The 22,980-nt window shown below is 37.3% G+C and overlaps 1 protein-coding gene across 1 annotated transcript in view; it reads right to left on the bottom strand.

Annotated features, from left to right (window-relative positions):
* Window positions 1-4,101: 4,101 nt before the first annotated feature.
* The window catches only part of VDR (vitamin D receptor), a 70,615-nt gene continuing 51,736 nt past the window's right edge, over window positions 4,102-22,980 (bottom strand). The window contains exons 6-9 of the mRNA XM_031938044.1: window positions 21,298-21,460; window positions 7,867-8,018; window positions 7,594-7,710; window positions 4,102-7,208 (exon numbers count right to left, since the gene is read on the bottom strand). Coding sequence (XP_031793904.1) covers window positions 6,949-7,208; window positions 7,594-7,710; window positions 7,867-8,018; window positions 21,298-21,460 — 692 coding nt within the window. The 3' untranslated portion in view covers window positions 4,102-6,948. The remainder of the gene's footprint in view (window positions 7,209-7,593; window positions 7,711-7,866; window positions 8,019-21,297; window positions 21,461-22,980) is intronic.

The raw sequence follows: 22,980 nt of genomic DNA, 5'->3' as shown, positions 1-22,980 counted from the left end.
GTGTATATAAATACTCTTTTGTCACAGACTTCCAGTTTGCGAATTCTTTCTTTCTCAGGGGATCTATGACACCAACCAGAGGAGATCTCTTACCCTCAATTCTCACACCTCATCAACTGGTGGGTTCATTCTTTTTCTACTTTGTTTTCTGCTTCTAAGAGATCTAAGTAGTTTTCCTCTTTGCTTTCAAGTGATACTGGCTTGGCTGGTTTTTAGCTGTGATTTGTGTTGGCTAAGCTACTCCTGGCCTCCATCTTCTACTTTGCAGTGGTTATTAAGTCTCTTTTGGTGATTGGGGCAAAGACTTTTTTGATCTGCATAGCCTAAGGCCACAAGAACTTTATTCTGGCTGAAAGCAAAAACCAGCAGATGGCAGGTTAAAACTTAATCTTTTTTTTTTTTTTACTAGTCTTTTTTCTACTGCCATTTCCCTGATACTGTGGAGGATATCATCATCCTCCCAATCATTTAGAAGCATGACTTAGGTATCATCTTCCACTCCTTATTCTCTCTTACCCTTCTAAATGCCCTCTTTTCTTCTCTGATGTTTCCATTGTCTTATTGTAGACACTTATCACCTCATGCTTGTACCATTGCAATAACCTGTTATTTTAGTTTCCCTGTCTCAAGTCTCCCCCAAGTTTTTTTAGTTTATTTTTCACTCAGTTGTCAAGTTGATTTTTATAATATTCTCTCTAAAATGTATTTTTCTCTTGTTGGGGTTTTCTTGGGGTCTCTGGAGACAGCCTTCCTTTCAGTTCAGTAATCACCACAAGTGCAGCTAGGGATTAAAGTCCAAATCCTTTATTGTCTCTTTCCAAGTTTTGTCTCCTTTCCTGAGGCCCGGTTAGCTTTCTTATAGTCCAGATCCTTTATTATCTTCTTCCTGGGACTAGGAAGCTTTCTGGAGAGTCTTTCAGTCTGGCCTTGGTTCCAAGAGCTTGAGCTCCTGCCTGCCTTCTCTGACTTCTGAATCTCCCTGACTGAATCTTGGCTGAGGCTCTGAGAGCTTATAGTGTGCTTCTCCTTTCTGGCCCTGAGAGCGTCTTCTTATATGCCCCACACTGAGTACAAACCAATTATTGTATCACTAGGAAACCATTATTTGTTGTAGGATTAAATCCAATGCTAAACTAGATTTAACCATTGTCTCCTCAATTCCACTTAGTACCTTGTTTCAAGTTCTGGCCTATAACATCTCCTTGTAGGATTAAATCAATCATATTGAACCATGCTAAATTAGATAACTATCATCTCTATCAATTCCACTGACTTAGTATCTTGTAAGAATCCTTTGTTTCAAGTTCAGAGTTCTGGCCCATAACAGATTTTCCTAAAATGAAGAGCTTCAGTCATTCCCTACTGCCTCCAATCTCAAATATAAAATCCTCTTTTTGATTTTTAAAAACTTATATAACCTTCCCCTTTCTTAACTTTCCAGTCTTACTACACCTTATACCCCCTTTTCTTCATGAGCAATATGCCTGATGATTTACACTTGGTTGGAGTTCCAGCAGACAACAGCTGGACTCAGCCACTATCAACCATTTAAGAAGCTCTCCTTGTTTATAGTGGCAGTTCTTTAGATTTTGTTTTGGTACAGGATTCCTGCCCTAGTTATTGTACAGCAAGTTTCTGACTAGACTGGAGACTTTAACTAAGACCCCCATTCCATTCCAAAGCCAAAACCACATACCTATTCTTGCTTTTGAACTTGCTTTTAGCTCATTACACCAACCTATGGCTTGCAACCACTTTTCATCCCGGAATGTCACTCCTAAGTGTCATCTTTCTCATTTCATCCTGGATCTATGACTTGGAATAGAATACCCACAGAATAATGGGTGACAACTGCCAGTTGACACTTTATTCCGCACTCTATGCAAGGATAGATCCCTTTATCCTGGATATAAGATCCTTTTTGTCTCTGATGCACAGCTTCTTGCTATATTGAAACACTTAGGATTGTCTTTCTTGGCTAAAGTCAAGTCTCTTATGTCTGTAGATGTCTCTGTCTTCTTATGTTCCTCTGAATTGGAAAATGGCACACTGTGATTTTTTTTTCTTGGACTCTCCAATCAGGAATCAATCTAGTTTATTTTCTAGATCTGTAGGAGTTTATTGGAGAGTTTTACTTTCCTTTCTGCTACTTCACCATTTTTGTTCCACTTTCCCTCTTCTTTTATTTTAATGCCCTTCTAATTAGATTCACAAGACTTCAGGAAAATATATTCTTACTGCTGCCTCTTTGGTATATGCCATCTTTAGCTAGTAGATTGTTATTCCTGTCTTTTAAATCATGATCCAGAAATCCAAACTCCATTGTCAAACACTGTTTAATCAATTATTCGCTTTCCTTGGCCAGATCATATCTGACTCTGTTATGGACTTTACATTTTAGGTAAGAACATTCACAAGTTTGAGTTTATAACCTCCTTACCAGAATGATGATGATGAGCCCAGAAGTCATACCATACAAAAATAAATTCGAGAAAATTAGGGGGGGGGGGGGGGGTTAGGCTGGGGAAATATTGGAGAGAATTAATTTGAAGGCTGTCCCATGGAAGAGGAATTAAACTAGTTTTACTTGTTCCTATATCAGCAAGTAGATGGCATAGTGGATAGTGTGCTGGATTTGAAATCAGGAAGACTCATCTTCTTGAGTTCAAATTTGACTTCAGATACTTACCAGATGTGTGACCCTGGGCAAATCACTTAACCTTATATCCTCATCTATAAAATGAACTGGAGAAAGAAATGGCAAACTACTCTAGTGTCTTTGACAAGAAAACCTCAAATGAGAACATGAAAAATTGGACATAACTGAACAATAATTTGCTTTCATAAATCAGAAAAAGAAACAGTAGATTGAAGAACCAGATAGATAGGTTATAACTTTTTAGCAATTAGAGAACTATTCCAAAGTATACCATGCTATTTGAGGATATAGGGGTTCCCAAGAACTTGAGGTGTCATCTCCAGAATGGATATTGTACAGGGAAAAACTGTTCAGTTATACAATGGGCTAGGTGATCTTTGCAATATTCTGTGCCTACATGTTCCCATTCTTTGCTTCTCATCTTTAAACCAGCTTCTTGCCTGTATTTATTCCCTCAGAGAACCAACTACAAATAATTCATGAGAAGCAATTTCTTCTTTACAGAAAACATGTTGCATTTCCCTCTAATACTTTTTCTTATTTATTATAGGCTCTTGAAAGATGTTCAGAGGCCATAAGGACATAAATTCAGAGCCATAAGGAATCTCAAAGGTGAATACAACCCATATATTTTAACAAATGAGGAAAGTGAGGCCCCGGGTCACATAGCTAGTAAATATGTAAGTCAGGATTTGAACTCAGGACTTCCTAACTGCAAGCCTGGTGCCTTTTTCACTAGACTGTGATGTTTCATTGATTTTAAACTCCCTAGGTTCCCTCTGTCATTGCTCTGGTGTACAAAGATCACAAAGATCACATCTAATAAATCTACTACAGTGATTTTTTTTTTTATGAAGACAAGTTAAAAGTCAAGGATAAATCCGAGTAATTTGTCATATATATATAAATAAATATATATATGAAGACAAATTACTCGGATTTATCCTTGACTTCCTTCAGAACTGTCATTCATCTAGTCTGGTGATTTGTACATTTATTTTCTTCATCCATTCCTTTCAACAATTTGACTTGAATATCCTGAATCTTGACTACTCTTAATTTAGTGTCTCTTCCTACTCACTTAAGCTATTTTTCTTTTTTTTCAAAATGTGTCTCTTCCTATAAAAAGCTGACTCCTTAGGTAACCATCAATGGCTTTTTTTTGGTTCCTGAGTCTGCTATTTGTCACCCTTTGTATATAGTCACCAGGCTTCTTAGATTCACAGAATTGTATAGTTGAAATATCAAACTTTGATCTAAATTGGGAATTTCTAACAATCCCAATAAGTGATTACTCATACCCAAGTAGCTCATTCTATTTACTATGGTTTTATTTAGTGGCTTATGTTTTCTTAAGTTGACTTAAAATATGCCCTCATGCAACTTTACTTCATTGCTAGATATCTGTCCTCCAGAAAAATACATCAGTATGTCTGGTAACCAAAAATTTCAAGGCAGTTTTTTTTTTTTTTTTGAGTTACTGACTTTAAAATTTCTATGTGTTTCTTCTTAGTCTCTTTCCTAGATGAATGAGCCAGATTAATGCCCACATTTTCTCATTATTCCTTTCTCTAAAATTAAATAAACATATTATGAATGCTAACTGAGTCTTTCCCTTTGAAAATGATTAGGGTTTCTAGTGTGGGTTGATGTCCATGTCACTGGAGTGGATTGCAAAGAATTCATCATGGAAGCCAATGCCAGAGCTAGAGCTGGGAAGGTGGAGACATAACAAAGCCAAATGTACTTTATTGATAGGGCAATAGCATCATATAGACAAGAGCGGCTCCATGAAGCCAGGGTCAGAGTAGAGTCCAGTTTACTATCTTGTCACAACAAGGAAACAGCCAAGAAGGAACAATTATTTGAACAAGACTTCTTTCTAAAGTGCAAGGTCCCAAGAGGCACTGAACAAATTGAAAGAAGATTATATTTGGATTGCAATTTAGTATAATGTTAAAAAGAAAGTACTAGATTGGAAGTTGGTTTGAGGAAAGGGACCAAGATCTGGAGCATTTATCTCTGCCCCCACTTAAACTGGGGAATAGGGCTTCCTCAACTTTTCACTTAAGGGAAAACCCCTGACTTCTATTCCAATTATTTCACCAACAGTTTGTGTGTCAGTCTTGGGTCAGAATCTTAGTCCCAACAGATTGTGTGACCCTAAGGAAGTTGCCAGTCTGGGCTTCGTTTTTTTTCATCTTTAAAATGAGGGTGTTGAGGGGTGACTTTTAAAGTTTCTTCTTGCTCTAATATTCTCTAATTCTAGTCAGAGATATTAAGAAAAAATTTTATAAAAAGCAAAAGAAGAAAGGGCTGTTTCTCTTCCAGGTGGTCTCAGAAGAGTTCTGACCAATCTTTAGAATTGTTTCCATGAACATAAATTACCTATTTACATACATCCTGTGGTCTAGTAACTATTTATTTATACTGAGGAATTCATATAGAACAGGGATTCTTAATATAGGATGTGTGAAATTTTAAAAAATATATATTTTGATAATTATATTTTAATATAATTGGCTTCCTTTGTAATCTAATGTATTTATGTATTTAAAAATAATATTCTGAGAAGGCTTCACTAGACTACCCCAGGCATCTATGACATAAAAACATTAAGAACTCCTTCCATAGAAAGATACTGCTGCAGAATAACCCTTTACCCAAGTTCCTTCCACATCAATTGTACCCTTTCCAAGTAAAACCTCTCATGAATGAGTCCATTCTTGAGTAACTTATTCTCTGCTTGGTATTTTGTCGCTCATTCATACATGTATTTGAAGTTCTGTACCATGCAGAAAACAGGATTATGTTAGACTTCCTTTTTGCCCAAGGTAAGGAAACAAAGCAGAGAACTGTAGCTATTATTCTCCAGTATTACTTTCACTCCTATGGTAGGAGGCACCAGGCCCCTTTGAATATTTTTTAGCACTACATGGGTAACATTTTTATAGCAGCAGAATTTCAGCCAGTGGAAAGGAGAGTGTTACTTTGGTTCTCGGGTTCACTCTTAGAGGAGGAGTTGTTTTGAGAAAGGGAGCCAACTTTTGCAGCTTTTTTCTTTGTCCTTCTTATTCACTGAGAAAGGAGACTTCCTAATTTTCCAACTGAGGGGATGAAAGAAGGCAGATGCTGGATGGATGGGAAAGAGGATGAAAAAGAATCTCAGGGTGTCTTCTGGAATGGAGGTAAAACACTGTTGAGATAAGGGTCAGAGTAGGGAATGATGCTTTCTGCTTGAAGGGGCTTTCTGTGTTTTGTCACACATCTAAGTCTCTGAAATCCAGGAAGAGACTGAAAGCTTAGGAGGCTAGCTGTGTATGTCCTCCTCCCTTTCCCCTTCCCCTTCTACTATTAACATTTTTTGGAATTGATACAGAAGACAAGAGATTGATTTCCTTTTTCTTGCTTTCCCCATTTTAGCTTTTGTTTTTCATGTAATCCTCTTAGCAGGTGAGTTCGGTGAAGGCTGTCTCCATTCTATGAATGAAGATGCAGCTGACTGGATTCCAAACTCAGGACAAGGAGTCTGTTTACTACAACTGCTATTGAAGAGGCTTTGGAAGCATTTACTATAGTAACACAGAAATGGTGTGGTCACTGAAAAGCCAGGCAGGAGGTGTGGAAAGGTTGGAAAGGTATGAAACGATCACCACAGTCACCATATTCCTGGAAAACCACTGTAGAGAATATCCCAGCCCTTTGCTCATCTGCCTGGATTCTCTAAATTCAGCTCTACTACATAGTTCCTATGTGGGATAGGCTGGCCAAGGAAATACATATATAAAAGCAGATTATTTATCTTTGGGGATGGGGAAGGGCTGAAGGACTCCTCTAGGACTCAAATGTTTTGGGATTACAGATGTCTCTGTCCCTGAGGAATGGACATATTTCTCTTATATGATCTCATAATACCTTCTGGCTGCCATATAGATACAGGGAAGAAGCCTTAACATTCAGGTTCTTGCTCTCCAATCTCTGATTCCTTTGAGTTGCCTTATCAAATAAACAGTGCCTCTTAACTGAGATCCAAATGAACTGGAAAGCCTTCAAAAGGGTGTGGGGTGAGGAGAGGTCTTGGGACCCTTGACACACAGGCTGGACAGGAGAAAGGATTGACCTGGGGTATGGTAAGGGGAGGGAAGGAAGGAAAGGAGGAGGCTGAGCTCCAAAGGGGCAGGGAGTGCTGCTCAGCAGCAAGTAGTCAAAGGATTCTGGAGCTGGGTGCCCATTTGTACCACCCCCTTGGAGTGTGCCTCCTACCCAGGTACTAGCATTGGCCGACCCAGTCATGAGATCTCATTGCCAAACACCTCGAGTACCAGGGGAGTGAGCTTCATGCTGTGCTCTGGTTGGAAGGACAGGCAGCGGTACTGCTTTGAGTGTTCCTCATTGAGACTGCGCAGATCTGCTAATTTCTGGATCATCTTAGCATAGAGCAGGTGACTACCAGGTGGAGGGTGGCGGCAGCGAATGTAGGTCTGCAGCGTGTTGGACAGCCGGTCTTGGATGGCCTCAATGAGTGCTGCATCCTGCACTCCAGGCCGGTCTGTAGGAGGGAGAATGGCAGAAATAACTTCTCTGAACTCTCTCAATGAAACTCTGGCACTAGGGCTCCTCAGACACTCCTCCCCCTTCCCCCCCCCCCCCATTACATCATTTTTGGCTACACATCTAGGTGACTATTTTTTGTGAAAATTCTTTCCATTCTTAGAGTTCAAAAGACAGCCCCGGCTATTCAGGACTGGGCTTGAAAATAAATATTTCATTTATCTTTTCCATTAAGAGCTTGGATCCAATCATATGGGAATCTTCTTACCTACTTCATCCCTATTTCATGTCATGTTCCCTAGTAGACCCTTTCTCCACCCAGCCAAATTCCAATTTTCCTTGGACCTTCCTGACCCCTCTGGCCTTAGTTGTGGGCCCCATACCTGGGGACACAATGCAGATAGCCATGAGTAAGACATGTTCTTCTTCATGCAAGTTCAGTTTCTTCAACCCAACCTGGAACTTGATAAGTGGTTCAATTAGTTCCAGGTTGTGTCCAGCTGTAGAGGAGAAAAGCCATGGATAGTTCAACCTCTCAACATGAAGCTAGCTGAATTCCTTCCCTTAGTCTACCTCCTCCCAATCTTTCACCAATTTTTCTGGGTATAGAAGGAATAAAGGGAGAAACTGGGTGAAGAGGGATTGGAGTAACTTACCTTTGGCAACATCACTGACACGGTACTTATAGTCTTGGCTCCCACAGGTCCAAGACATGTCATCCATGGTGAAGGATTGGTTGGAGCGAAGCATGATCACTTCTATAGCACTCGATTTGAGCAGCACAATCTGGTCCTCAGAGGTGAGGTCTCTATGGAGCAGAGTTTGGGAGTGGGTGGTATAGAGAATAAGCTTGGGGTACTGGCCATTACAACAAGTCCAAGTCAGCAATACAATAGTCACATGATACTTTTGTGGCTAGCATTGTGAAGACATGCAGAAAAAGTAAATAAAACTACTTCTATCTTTAAGGAGTTTACAGACTTGTTGAAACTAATAATTAGTTTAACAATAAATTCTCATTTTTGGAATTATATGCAATATATCTCATTTCATCTTTCCAATGAAGATATAAATAATGGAGCCACTGTTTTAACAGATGAGGAATTTGAGGGGCTGGAGAGGATGAATAATTTTCTCCAAAGTCACAGAGATTGTAATTAGTGGTGCTACAATAAGAATCTGGATCTTATTTTTTTTAGATTTTGTTGACATCACAGTGTTTTGCACATAAAAAGCACTACATAAATGTTAGTTATTACTGTTATCTTTTGTTTTAATATAGCCTAGATTTTCCCTTACATCTCCTCTTTTCTTCTCCTAGAAAGTCTTCTTTTATAACAAAGAACCCCTTTTTTAAGAAGAAAGTTAAAAAACCATTCAGCAAAACCAATTGGTTTTAAAACATTAAAAACATCTGATATTATTTGCAATGTTCCATCTATGAGAATCCCCACATTCAAAAGGAAGTTATATCTCTTTTTTGGAAAATCCTAGTTCAATATTCTTTCTGTCATACTATACTTCCTCATACAAGGGCAAAACTCATAATAAAAAAGTAATGAAAAATAGGTTAAAAAAAAACCAAGAAAGTCTGCAATTTGAGTATTAAGGCAAGTTGTAACATAGAGGCTTTAAATAAGGGGCAGAAAATATAAAAGAGGAATTTATGCATGAGGTAAAATAGTTGTAAAAGGTAGCAGGAAATTTTTCCTGCTCCAAAGCTTCCCTAACCTGGCTAGCCAAACCTGACAGAGAAGAAATTGCAGTAGCAGGCAGTCAGAGGCTGAGGGAATTTCTTTACATGCACATCAGCATGTTAAATAATATGGTAAGCTTTTAAAAATTTAAATATTTTGTGATAGGCGAGGCAATTGGGGTTAAGTGACTTACCCAGTGATGCTTTCCCATGCACTTGCCCATATGTACTCTTCTATGAGTACTATTTTCAATTTCTTCCCCCTGAACTTTTGCTCATAGCAGATCATACATCTGAGATTTAGAATCAGAAGTGATCTCAGAGATAATCTAGTTCAATCCCTTCATTTCACATGATTCTCTGTGACTGAAATACCTTTTTTCTTAATCTCTATTCAAGACCCATACCATCACCACCAAATAAATTAAAATATTTTCTAAAATAAAAATATCAGGCATGTCAAACCTTTGAATCAAGCAAGCAGCATTCAGATCATAGACTACTTGTTAGGTAATTACTATTTGCAGTTGTTTGGTTGTTTCTGTCTTGTCCAACTCTTTGTGACCGTATTTGGAGTTTTCTTGCCAAAGATACTAGAGTAGTTTGCCATTTCCTTCTCCAACTAATTTTATAAATGTGCAAACTGAGATAAATAGGATTAAGTGACTTGCCCAGAATCACACAGTTATTAAGTGTCTGAGACCAGATTTGAACTCAGGAAGACTCTTCCTTCCTGACTCAAGATCCAGTACTATGACATCTAACTGCCCCAACTTGGAATTAGACTTACTGGTTCCAGGTTTGAGTAATCTATCTAATATTTTTGTGTCTTACATATGTATAATATATTATTTTTATTTTGTACACATAATATAACCTTATTTAGCCTCATTCTAAAACTGTAAAGTAGGCATTATAGACATTATTATCCTCTTTTTACAGAAGAGGAAATTCAGTCTCAGAGAGATTAAATGCCTTGCCCATTGTCACATTGCTAGTAAATATCAAGAGATTGGAATCTGAACCTAGGTTTTCTTGACATTGCACCTAGCACACTAACTACACTCCCATGCTGCCTGTCAGAGCAGCAGAATTCTTCTACCAGAGCATATTCCCAATTATCAGTAAATGCATCTATCAGCATATATTAAGCATCTGTTATATGTTAGATCCTGGGCAAGGTGTTTGAGATAAAAAAAAAATGCAAAGATAAAACAAATCCCTGCTTTAAACATGGGATATTTAATAATTAGATAATTAATGTGGATATATACAGTCTGTGGATTATATATAAAGAAATCATTACAAATAAATACAAAGTAATTAAATGTAATGTTCTCTTCTCTAAAATATAATCATTCTCTGGGAACAGATTTCTTGGGGAGTTTCTGGAGACAGCCTTAATTTCAGTTCAGTGTAATAATCACCCCAAATGCAGTCAGGAGTTCAAGTCCAATCTTTTATTATCTCCTTCAAAATAGCCTGGTTAGCTTTCCTTGGTTCCAAGAGCTCTTGTTGCTAGTCCTTTGCCTCTGCCAGCTTCAGCTTCCAGCTCTCTGTGAATCCTTCGTTCTGCCCAACTGAATCCTGGCTTCTCAATCTCCCCCACTGACTCCTGGCTGAGGCTTATCTTTTTATGTACTCTTTTAGAGGTGTGAACTCAAAGGTTGACTCCTCCTCCGAGAGTGGGATTGTGGGAGCTTTGACTTGTGAATCTCCTCCACTGAACTTGTGAATTTCCTGGACTAGTGAATCTTATAGAACTCCAATAAGTACTAACTACATTAGTGAACCAGAGAACTGCTAAGCATGATGCTAAAATTAGACAATTGACTTAGCGCCTTGTAAGAATCCTAACAATTAAAAGGTAGTTGGAAGGGTAGGCATAATCATTTGAGGGTTTTTTTTTTTTTTTTGACAAAAGTTATGTTTGATCTGAGTTTTAAAGGAAGAAAAGAATTCTATGAAGTTCAGTTGAGGAGTGGGTGCATTTGAGGTATGGGGAACAGAGCAACAGCAGAAATGTCCGAGTATCATGGGTTAGGAACAAAAAGAAGGTCATCTTAGTTACATTGCAGACACTTGGAGGGAGAGTAATGTTCAGTGAACAGTGCCAGGCTGTGAAGGGATTTGAAAACTGAACATAGCCGTTTATTTTATTCTAGAATGATTTATGGAATCATTTAAATTGTTTGAGTAGGAGTGTCGCATACATTTAAGCAAAATTGCTTTGGTAGCAGCACCAAGGTAGGCTGGCCTGATGTGTGGAAAGATGCAAGGAGGGGAGACTAGTTTCAATAATCCAGATGAGAGGTGACAAAGAATAAGGTGATATCTGTGCAAGGAGAGATGTGTGGATGTGGATATGAGAGATGAGAAGGTTGCAGAAATGGCAAGAGTTAGCAGCTAAAATATATGAAGGGAAGAAGAATGAGGAAAGGAGAAGACTGAAATTATAATCCTGGATAATGCCTTTGATAGAAATAGAAAAAATTTGGGGAAAGATATGTTGAGTTTAAGGTATCTTCAAGATATTTAATTTCAAATGTCTAAGAGGCAACTCGTAATGTAGAAATGAAGTACAGGAAGGAGACTGAGGTTCAGGAGTGTAAGTGTGGTGGACCTTGGCTGATTGGGAATGCCACGCCCAGTTGTGCTGCTGAGATGTGGCCCTGGGCGAGAAGGAACCAGCACCTTGAGAATGCAGAGGCAGTGGGGCAGGGATGCTGCTGGCTGTGGGCACTTGCAGGAGGATAGAGCTCTTTAAAAATAAAAAGAACTAGCAAAGAAGAAAGAAGCTCACTATTAAAACACATTATGGGAACAGGGAAGAACAGGGTTCATCTTCAGAGGAGGACATTTTAGTTAAAAAAAAAAAAAAAAAAGCTTCTACTCCAAAGAGTAATGTGAAATAGCTCCCTGCCCAGAGAAAATTTATAGAGCTCAAAAAAAAATTTAAAAATAAAATGAGAGACATTGAGGAAAAAATAAAAAGAAAAATAAAAACTATCCAAGAAAAACAAGAAGAGTATGAAAAAAAAAAGATAATCAACTAGAAAAGGAGGTACAGAGTCTCAAAGATAAAAATAATTTTTTGAAAATTAGAATTGGACCAGGGGAAGCTAGTGAAGCTATGAGAGACCAACAAATAACAAAACACATTATAAAAAAATGAGAAAAATAGAACAGAATGTGAAACATAAGAAAAATGACAGTTCTAGAGAACAGATCAAGAAGAGAAAATATGAGACTAATTGGACTATTAGACAGTTCTGACCAAAAAGAAAACCTTGATACAATAGTGTAGGAAGTAATCTAAGAAAATTGTCCTGGAATGATAGAACATGAGAGGAAAGGAGAAATAGAAAAAAATCCACTGAATGCCACCTCAAAGAAATCTTTCTGGAAAACATAGGAATATTATTGCCACATTTTGAAAACCCCAGATTAAAGAGAAAATTTTGCAAGAAAAAAGAAAAAAAACCAATTCAGATATTCCAGGGCTACCATTAGAATTGTATAAGACTTATCAGTAGCTACAATACAAGACTGCAGGTCCTACAATCATATTTACTAACAATCAAAAAAGCTAGGTTTGTGGCCAAAAATATCATATCCAGCAAAATTATAATTTTGAATAAGAAAAATGGAAATTCAATGAACTTGCAGATTTTCAGGACTTTCTATCAACCAAATCTGAATTTAACAGAAAATTTAACATATAAAAGCCAATATGAAAGATCAGTTTTAAAGAATTTAAGATGGCCAACTGTTAAAACATGAACAAATTATGGGGTTTTTTTATACATGTATATTTTATGTTTAAGATTCACATCAACAGTAGTATATCTCAAAAGAAACATTGGCAGAGTTAAGGTAAAAATAATCATGTTATACAAATTATGTGTAAAGAAAGAATAGACTCAGAGGCATTAAAGGGGGGGAAAGAGGTCTTGTAGTTCTGAAAACGTACTCACATCAATAGACAATACTACATATATACCATTACCAAAGATGAGCACCCTCCAAAATCTGTAAAGAAAAAAGGGGGGAGGGATGAGTGGATGAGGAATCAAAGGGTAAGAGAAGAAGACAAGGGAGGAATCTTTGGGTGAGGGGGAGTTTTAAGTAATAGTAAGACAAGTTAGGGAGCAGCATTTAATTAAAGAGTCAGCAGGGATAGGAAAGACATGTATATGTGGGATATATGTGTGTGAGTATATGTATATATCTACATATGTATACATAAATATATCTTTTATTAACTATACCTTGCCTGAGGGTTGTGGGGGGATGAAAAGGGGAAAAAAGAATAAAGTAAATAAAGTGAACAACAGAGAATCAAAGAACAATTTACAAGGAAGTAAAGAAAAAGTGGACATTCTTGAATGTAATTTCTTCTACTAATATATATATATATTACATATATATATATATATATATATATAACTTTCTTTATATGGACCTTTTTTATATTTTGAATCCTCCCTGATGTTCTGCTAGTCACATGACAATATTCTCTTTTGTTTTGCTTTATTTTATATTTTTTTTGTTTTTCTTTTTTCTTACTCTGTTTTCAAATAAAATTTAATAAATTAAAAAAATGATGGGAAACTATGATATTAAGGGTATGTGTAGATTGGTTGACTTGTACAAGGAAAAGAGTCATTCCATTATCCTAAACTGGAGAATATGAGGACAGCGTGGGATGATGTCAAGGGATTTTGAGATAAAGAGAGAAAAGGAAAGATCTTATGTTGAATGATCTCGATTTTAGCTTCTGTAGAGAGAGAGAGAGCAATTAGAGAGGAATAAACAAATTACCTTCAGTTCCAATGATCTTGTGATGAAAAGAGCCATCTATCCCCAGAGAGAGGACTATGGGAACTTGTAGAGGGCCGCAGATAGTGGGGGAACTCTGAGTAAGATATAAGACCCTTTAGCCCAAAGGAAACCCGCTGACAATATCTGTCCCCATTTCCCTTGGTGTTCACCCCTTTTCTTGAGAAATCAAGGAGGGTGTAACCACTTGTGTTCTACTTAAAGCAAGGATACTTACAACAGGGTGTTTATTCAGTGTGATTGATGAGATAATGGTTCTCTAGTTCACATATACTTAGTACTTAGTGTGTTATGGTGATATAATGGTTCTACAGTTGGTACATGCTCAGTGTGCTGTAGTGCTATAATTGTACTAAGAGATTTAAGGGCTGAGAGGACTAGAGAGGAAGAGTATGTGCTTGAGCTCGATCCCAGATTCCAGACTCTATCTCTGACCATCCTCGTGGTGACTCTCCTGCTAAGACCAACTCCCATCCAGAGATCTTTCAGAAAGCTAGCCCGGACACTACAGGGACTGAATGTAGATCACAGCATAATATTTTCACTCTTTTTGATGTTGTTCGCATGCATTTTGTTTTCTTACTCATTTTCTTTTCTCTTTGATCTGATTTTTCTTGTGCAACAAGAGAATTCTATAAATATGTTTACACATATTGGATTTAACATATATTTTAACATGTATAATATATATTAGATTGCTTGCCATCTAGGGAAGAGGATGAGGCTATGTAAGGGTCAATGTTGAAAAGTTATCCTTGCACATGTTTTGAAAATAAATAGCTTAAAAAAATTAAAAATAAATACATTCCAAATCCCCCCCCCCCCCCCCAATGTTCTCTGTTAGGTTTTCTTGGAGGTCTTTGGAGCAGTCTTCTTTTCTACAGAGTTAATCACCACAAGAATAGCCAGGTGTTAAAGTCCTTTATTGTCTCCTTCAAAATCTTGTCTCCTTGCTTAGGGCCCAGGTAGCTTTCTTAAGATCCTTCAGGAGTCTTGGTTTCAGTAGAGAAGTGCAGGAGGCCAGGCCAGCCACCACCTGACCAAAGATGAAATTGAATCTCTCTCCTCTTTCCCTCCAAGAGTTGAGCTCTCAGTTTATATGCTCTACACTGAGTATAAACCAATCATTATATCACTAGGAAACCATTATTTGTTGTAAGATTAAATCAATCATACTGAATTTAGAGAACTATGAAGCACCATGCTAAACTAGACAACCATTGTATTTATCAATTCCACTGACTTAGCACCTTGTAAGAATCCTTGTTTCAAGTTCAGAGTTCTGGCCCATAATGTCCCACAAAAAAACCAAATTGCCTTGCTCTGGTGAAGTTACTTATCATAAATAAACCCAGTCAACAGGGCTATTTCACTTCCTCCAGTTCTGATTGGTAGCATGTGGAGAATGCAGATGATAAGAAAATATATAGAGTTGAGATTTGACAAGAAATGATCAGAATAGGACAAGAAGTTGTGGAATTTGAGAACAGAGGACAGTATCATATTGAATTGGTTGACTACAAGTTTGAGATTAAAGAGTAAAGTCAGAGCAGGAGTAATAGCCTGAAGAAAAATTGAGGGGTGGAGGGATGAGAGGTTGAGATGAGGATAAATTAAAAAATTTAGGAGAGGTGAGGCACTGGGAAAGATTAGATGATAGCAATTTGTAGCCTTTCAAACTTTAGAAGAATGTCAGAGTTTTAATTAAGGAAGTAAACTAACTCATGAGTAATGGTGATATTGAGGGTGTAACCATCCATCCTTGTATGTGAGGTGGAGTACAGGAATAGGTCATGGGATTCAAAGAGACTGAAGAAATGGGAGGTTAGAGAGTTTGAGGGAACATTAATATTTATGTCCAAGTTCCCTAGCATAAAGGCTGGGGCAGCTACGTGGTATAGTGAATAGAGTGCTGGACCTGGATTCAGAAAGATCTGAGTTCAAATTCAGTCTCAAGGTACTTACTAGCTGTATGATCCTAGGCAAATCCCTTAACCTGATTTGCCTCACCTTGAGAAGGAAATGGTAAACCATTCCAGCATCTTTGCCAAAAAACCCCAAAATGGGCCATGAAGAGTCAGACATCAAATTGACTCAAAAATTGAAATAACTCAACAAAAAGAAAAGTGTAAGAGCAAAAGTTAGTGAACCAGGTGCTGAAGTCTTTGAGAAGGGAGGAAGAGCTAGGAAAGTTTGAGAGCTAGCACTCAACAGTTGTAATGTTCTAGACTGGATGAAAATTGTTAATAGTGAACTTCTAAGGAGAAGTTATTGAGTGATGGTAGTAAAAGGAAATCTGGAAGTGGCAATGGAGAGTAAGGAGTATTACAATTCTATTCCTTCTCCCCACCAGGAATAGTGAGTGTACAGAGTTGATTGGGTGGTGTGAAGAGAATGTGGGAGTGAGGATACAACCAGTGCTGGAGAGGATGGCTGATGATTTAGTGTCATCACCAAGTGTCAAATCTTAGAACTGGAAAATGGAAGGAATGTGAGAGAAAATGGTCCAAACTAAAAGGAAGTTTGTTCACCTTGGAATAGGAATTCTGGGTGGTGCAGTGGGTAGGGTTAAAGTGAGGTATCATTGTATAAGATTAAGTAGAAATGAGAGAACAGGAGAGGAGAGCTAAAGATACCATGTTCCTATGTGGCTAGAGATTGATTAGTATGAGCATGGGAAAATTAAGGGGTGGAAAGAAATTGTTAGTTATAATATGAGGCTATAAATAACAAAGCTCATATCTCCAAGAGGTATAGCTTTCATAATAATCCTTATTCACACAATAGTCCTTAAAGTATTTAATGATATGTTCCCAAATGCTGTTCCCTTTTTCTCAAATCTTATCTTCTCTAGGCTAATTTATCCTTAGTACTTTCTATTGTATACATGGTTTCTAGACTCTTATAATTGATATACTGAAATATCTGAGAGAAAACATTGTCCTTCAAAATGTACTTTAGATATGTCCCAATCAAAAGTGTTATTTTCTTTCACTGTGGTGAGGTCACTGCTTTCTACGATTTAAAGAAAATTTTCCTCAGAATACAAGTGTAAAGGAACAGTGACAAAGGAGAAGAAAGAAAAATGAAAAGGAAGATTTCAAGAGAAGTGAGAGACCACATTCTAATAGTCTGCCTGAAATCTTAGGAAACAAAAGAACTTTAAAAACCTTATAAATGTAAAGAATGTTTCAATTTATCCTGGTTCAGTTTTTGATTCTTTTAAGAACTTAGAAAAAGTTTATATGGGATGAAAAGGAAAGCAAGCTACAAGAAGGAATAATAATAATAAAAAATAATGACTTTTTATCATAGCAAGGCAGAAAAGACCAGAGTGGGGAATGGGTTGGACTTAGGATAAAGGTATCTACACTGGAAGAATACTGATTATAACCTACATAATATCTTCTTGTATTCGTTTCAGCTAGTAATTAGCCATAATACAATTTGACATTTGCCAATCATTCTGCCAATAGTTGGTACTTTTTATGTCCTGAAGTCAAGTAGCAGTCTTGCTACTGATTCCTTATTGCTGAAAAGGCAAATAAAATTTCATGATGTCTTTCAAATCAAGACCTCCTGATCTAAGATCTTATGAATCAATGAGATTACTCCTCATACTTGAAATGTTGGTAATAACATTTTCCAATTGGGATACCTGGTGGTACCTGGGTGTGGGTCATATTGTGAAGAGTTTGTTAGAAAGGACTTCAGGTTCCAGAAGTAGCCCTCTTTACCCCTCCAGAACTTAGCCTCTCCCTTTACATCTCCATACTTTCTATCTAGCACAATTGTCAAAGATACCTGAAACTACTAGCCCTTCTGGATTTCAATTGTGTCAATATTTCTTTGACAACGAGACTCAATAGTGTCAAGGCCAGACAGCAGAGGGCTCTATCATAACTTTCAGCCCAAAGTATATTCATGGATACTTGGAGTCTGCTTTGGCACCCCAGCAATGATTTCCTTATAACGTCTCCTTCCTTCTAGGGGAAAAGATAACTTTCGTAGGACACAGGCCTTTTAGTGCCTAGCCTAGAGGCTGAGGAGGAACAGTCAATCAGTCAACATGCACCTACTATGTGCCAAGCATTGTTTGAAGCACTGGTACAGGTCCAAGACCAGGCCCATGTTCAACTCCCACTCCATCTTGGTCACATGCTTATGTAGAAATTTCCTACTATATCCCCCTTCCTTCAACCTATTCACATAATAGTCTCATCCTCCCTTTCCTAAGCCCTCCACTTTCCACCCCCCACTTCTGGGCACCAAGATCAAAGCTGCAAGGGATAAAGCTACTGTTCCTCCAGTTCTTGGAATAACAGAATCCCCAAGCTCATAAACCAGAAGAACCAGGTTGCTGGGAAACTGCCTGCCCTGCCTAATCCCACGTGGGTCGCACCTGGGCCCTGAGGTCTTCACCCTGATATTTACCACCCTGGACTTTGGCACAAGCTGTACCATTGTCCTTCCAGGAGGCATTTGCCTAGGCAGACTTGGTCGGCAATGAGAAAAAACAAAGCAAAACAAAACATTGGCATTGATTCAGAGGAAGAGAGTTTAAAAATCCTTAAGGTACCTCAGAAATCACCTAGTCCTAGGTCTATACTGAACTCTCACTGTACTGTGTTGGTCATGTGCTTATTTATGTGTGTCTCATGGATCCTTTTACAGTCTGGTGAAGTTTAAACTCATCAAAATCATGTTGCCTACATTCATAATTGAAGGAAATATTACATTATTGTTAGTGAAAATAAAAATGCCATTTTCCCCTCACTCAAGTTACAACTCCTATCCATGCTTTCCTTGGAGGCTTTGTGGACCTTAGGTTTAGAACCCCTGACCTAGTCCAACTCACATTTTACTAATGAGAAAACTGAATCCCAGTGAAGTATGAGGATTTGATTTTAAATTTAAGATTTTTTCCATTGCACATATCTTCTACTACCAAGGATTGGCATTTACCAATCAGTTCATGTTGTCATGTAAGCATCTGTTGGTTTTGCCAACAAATAACAATGGCTTTTCAAATAGAACATTCCAGTGTCAGAGAATACCAAGAAAAATTGGTATTTGCTCTTCTACAATCTAAAACATGAGATTAAAGCCACTGAGGTGAGTAGGAAGTAGGCAGAATTTAGGACTCTCAATAAGTTAACAATTCCTTAGTAGTCCTAGTACGATTGTACCACTGTGTACAAGACAGAGTCTTATTTCAGTCAGAACTATGGCACTTCATTAAAATGGAACTATGTTGCAATGGTGTAGAAAAGGGATATACTATGCTGTTGATGATTTTTCTCATGTATTTACACAAAACAAATGTTAGCTCTATGCTAAATCATATTTTCAAGCCAGAACACCCTGGATGGGATGAAGGGAAGTAGAAACTTACTGAACAAAGTAGATCATTTACCAGTTTTATGTAGAAAAAAGATAAAGAAAAAAAGATAAAAGAGACAAATCCTGGGCATATAGTACTCACATGTGGGCAGATAATCCCTTGCTCATTGATTGATTATAACTGTTCATCCCTGCTGAACTCTCTATTTGATTACAATTAAGCCATCCCTTCAATAATAATAATAATAACTAGCATTTATATAGGCTTTAAGGTTTGTAAAGCACTTTGCAAGTATTTTATCTGTTTGGTAGATGCTATTATAACATCCTTTTTACAACTTAGAAGCACAGTAAGGTTAAATGATTTGCAGGTCTTCTTGACACCAAGGCTAGAGGTGTAGTCACAACTAATAACATTTTTTTTCCCTTTTTTTTTTTTTTTTTTTTTTTTTTTGCTGAGACAATTGGGGTTAAGTGACTTGTCCAGGGTCACACGGCCAGGAAGTATTAAGTATCTGAAGCCAGATTTGAACTCAGGTCCTCCTGACTTCAGGGTTGGTGCTCTATCCATTGCACCAATAACTAATAACTAATAACATTTTACTCTGATATTCTGCTATGGCATGGAGGTGATCCTGGGTTCTCAGGGGACATGCCAGTAAAATGTAAGATCTGAAAGTCCAACCAAGATGGAAAGGGTCCATTATTCTCATGATAGGCACTATATCTATTGTTTGAGGCCCAGTTTAGCTTAATGCAGAAAGGTTCATCATCTGTGAACTAATCATGATCATTCATGTAAAACTACCTATTAAGTCATGGAGATGGTAGTGATTTGCATCAACATACTGATTGAATCACAATTTTTAAAAGTATGAAAATACGATATTTCTAATTTATTTAATTAATTAAATAAATAAATGTGTTGCTTTATATATCTGGTTTCTCCTTTTGTGACCTTCCCCTCTCAGAGAAATATTCCATATAACAAAGAATTTTTAAAAACTGAAAGAGGAAAAGGAAAAAAAAAAACCAGTAAACCTGATCAATAGATTGAAAAAATGTGTGTGTGTGTGTGTGTGTGTGTGTGTGTGTGTATATATATATATATATGTAAAAAATGTTATACATCTGTGGATGTTCTCATTTCTGCTCAGTAGTAGTGGGAGGTAAGTTCTTTATCTTGAAGTAAGTTCATTTTACGAACATTTCATGTGTTGTCAAATATGTCATGGTGGCAAGAGCTTTGCAGTTTTTTTCTAAAGTGTTTTCTGGCTTGTTAAGGGTCAAGAATGTTGGAAACCTATTGTTTTGGGGGGCTGGTAAAAAATAAAATGACACTGGCCAAGGGAGGTTGGAGAATAAATGGGAAGAACTCTGTACTGATTGGTCAATGCTAAGTTAGTGAGAAATTAGTTTATCTGTCACTGACAATGTTAAAATGACATAATCTGAATTGGAAAATTCAACAGGGCAGCCAATTGTACTTCAAAGTGTGCTTCTACCTTAAAGTGCTTCTACCAGTCTGAACAAAGAATGCTAAGAAGCATGCTATAAAACTAACCAAGAGCAAGTTAGTTATAAAGCGCAACCCTCACATTTTGAAAACATCTTAAATTTTGTTAAGACTTATAATAACTATATAGGTCCTCAGGATAAATGTATAGCAAAATGTTTTGTCTTTATTAACAGGAAAAAAATCTTTGTGAAATAGTCTTGTAAATGAATCTGATAGGTTTTTGAAGGGAGTTGAAGAGATACTAAATACTGAAAAGAACATGAAAGTAGGAACCAATCTTCTCTACTAGCTATTTGGATATCGTTGGGCAAAACACTTCAGCAAACTGGGCCTTACCTTTTTATTTGTAAAATGAAGCCATCAAGTTAGATAATGTCTAAGGTCTTAACTCTAAAGTTCTCCTATACAGTGAAAAAAAGGGAAATCAGAACAGGGAGACAAAAATATGCTCCTTGTATATTGTCAGACATTATATAGTTATTTGTTCAAGTCAGATTCAACTTCTATCACTTAAGAGAGTAACCTATCTTCATCCAGTGAGATTATCTTGTTTAAATATATTTATAATTAACAAACCTATCCCTCAGCCTGAGTAGAAACTGAGAGCCATTTTACATAGTTTTATATTAAAAGAATATAAAGATTAGGTATAAATCACTGCTATTGCTCAGAATTGAGGCTTCTTACCGGAATCCTGGAATCATCTTGGCAAAGCCAATAACCTTCTGGATGCTATAACTGACCAGATCAGCCAGGTGGGGTAGCATGGAGAGCTGCGACAGGTCCAGGGTCACAGAGGGATCCTCAGAATCCTCACTTAGCACCAGGTTGGAAAAGGGCTCCATCGTGTCTGAGGTTAGGAAAAAAGATGCCTGGATCCTCATTCTGTATTGGCTCATTTTATTAAACCATCTATCAATCCACAAGCATTTATTAAACCCTATTATGTACCAAACACTGTACTAGGGTATAAGTACAAAGAATGAAATAACTCTTTACTCATTAAGAATTTACATTCTGTCAAGGGAGACAAGTACATGTGTACAAAAACATAAAGTGAATAAATCCAAATATATTTGAATTAAATACAAGGTGGTTTGGGACTCAATGAGGCAAAAGAAAGGAGGAAATAAATTCCAGGTTTGTTGGATAGCAAGTCATTGAGGCAGGAGATGAAGTGTCATGTGTAAGAAACAGGACAGTTTTGATGGATAGCACAGTGTGGGAGTCCAGTGAGGTTGAAAAGACACATTCAACCATTGAGGGCAGGTTGTGATGGGCTATTAAAAAACTAAATAGAGTTTTTATAGATTATTATAAAAGCAATAGGGAGCCACTGGAATTAATTGAGCAGTGGAGTCACATGATGAAATTTATAGTTAGGGAAAATTACTTTGGCAGCTGTATAAGAACATGGATTAGAGTACTGAGAAACTAGAGAGAGGGAGAACAATTAGGAAACTGTTGCAATAATCTAGGTGAGAGGTAATGAGGGCCTGAACAAGGGTGGTAGCTGTATGAGTAGAGAAAAAGGGTCTGATGGGAGAGATGTTGTGGAGATAGGAACATCAAGGTCTGGCAACTTATTGGATGTTAGAGTGAAGGAGATTGAGGAGTAAAGGATGAAATATCTAATAGACAAGTGATTTTATGGGACTAAAACCTGGGCCTAGATACTAGATACGCATACACATATACAAATATATATATATATATATATATATGAGTTATCTGGATGGAGATGTTAGTTAAAACCACAAGAACTTATGTGGTTACCAAGAGAGAGAGGAAACATAGACAAAAGGTTCCAAAAGAGCAAGGTGCTCTTTTGGACCTTGGGGGATGCACACAATTAGAAAGAATGATATGGATGATGCAAAGAATACTGAGAAGAAATTGTTAGACAGATAGGAGGCTAGGAAAGAGTAATTTCATGGAAACCAAGAGAAGAAAGTGTATCCAGGAGAAAGAAGTAGTCAATAATATTAAAAGCAGTGGACAGAGTTAGAAAGATGAGGACTAAGAAAAGACCATTAGATACAACAATTGAGAATCATTGTTGACAGTAGCTTTCATTGAATGATGAGATCAAAAGGAAGATACAAAATGTTGAGTGATTAAGCAGAGAAGTAGAAACAGCAATTAGAGACTTTTTTCAAATTCAACTTAGAAAGGGAGGAGAGAGAGAGAGTATAATTACTTCAAAGGAAGGTAGGATTTTTAAGGATAAAGGAGACATTGGAATTATTTGAAGATAGTAGAGAAGAAACTAGCAGACAGGGAGAAGCTGAAGATCTGGGAGGAAGGGATGGCAGAGGATGCAATCTAATGGAGAAGATTGGAGTGGAAAAAATCAAGCACATATATAAA

The sequence above is a fragment of the Sarcophilus harrisii genome, chromosome 5 (genome assembly GCF_902635505.1).
Source record: "Sarcophilus harrisii chromosome 5, mSarHar1.11, whole genome shotgun sequence".
NCBI classification, from domain to species: Eukaryota; Metazoa; Chordata; class Mammalia; order Dasyuromorphia; family Dasyuridae; genus Sarcophilus; species Sarcophilus harrisii.
Note: the sequence above shows the minus strand (reverse complement) of the source record. Positions and strands in the feature narration are given on the sequence as shown.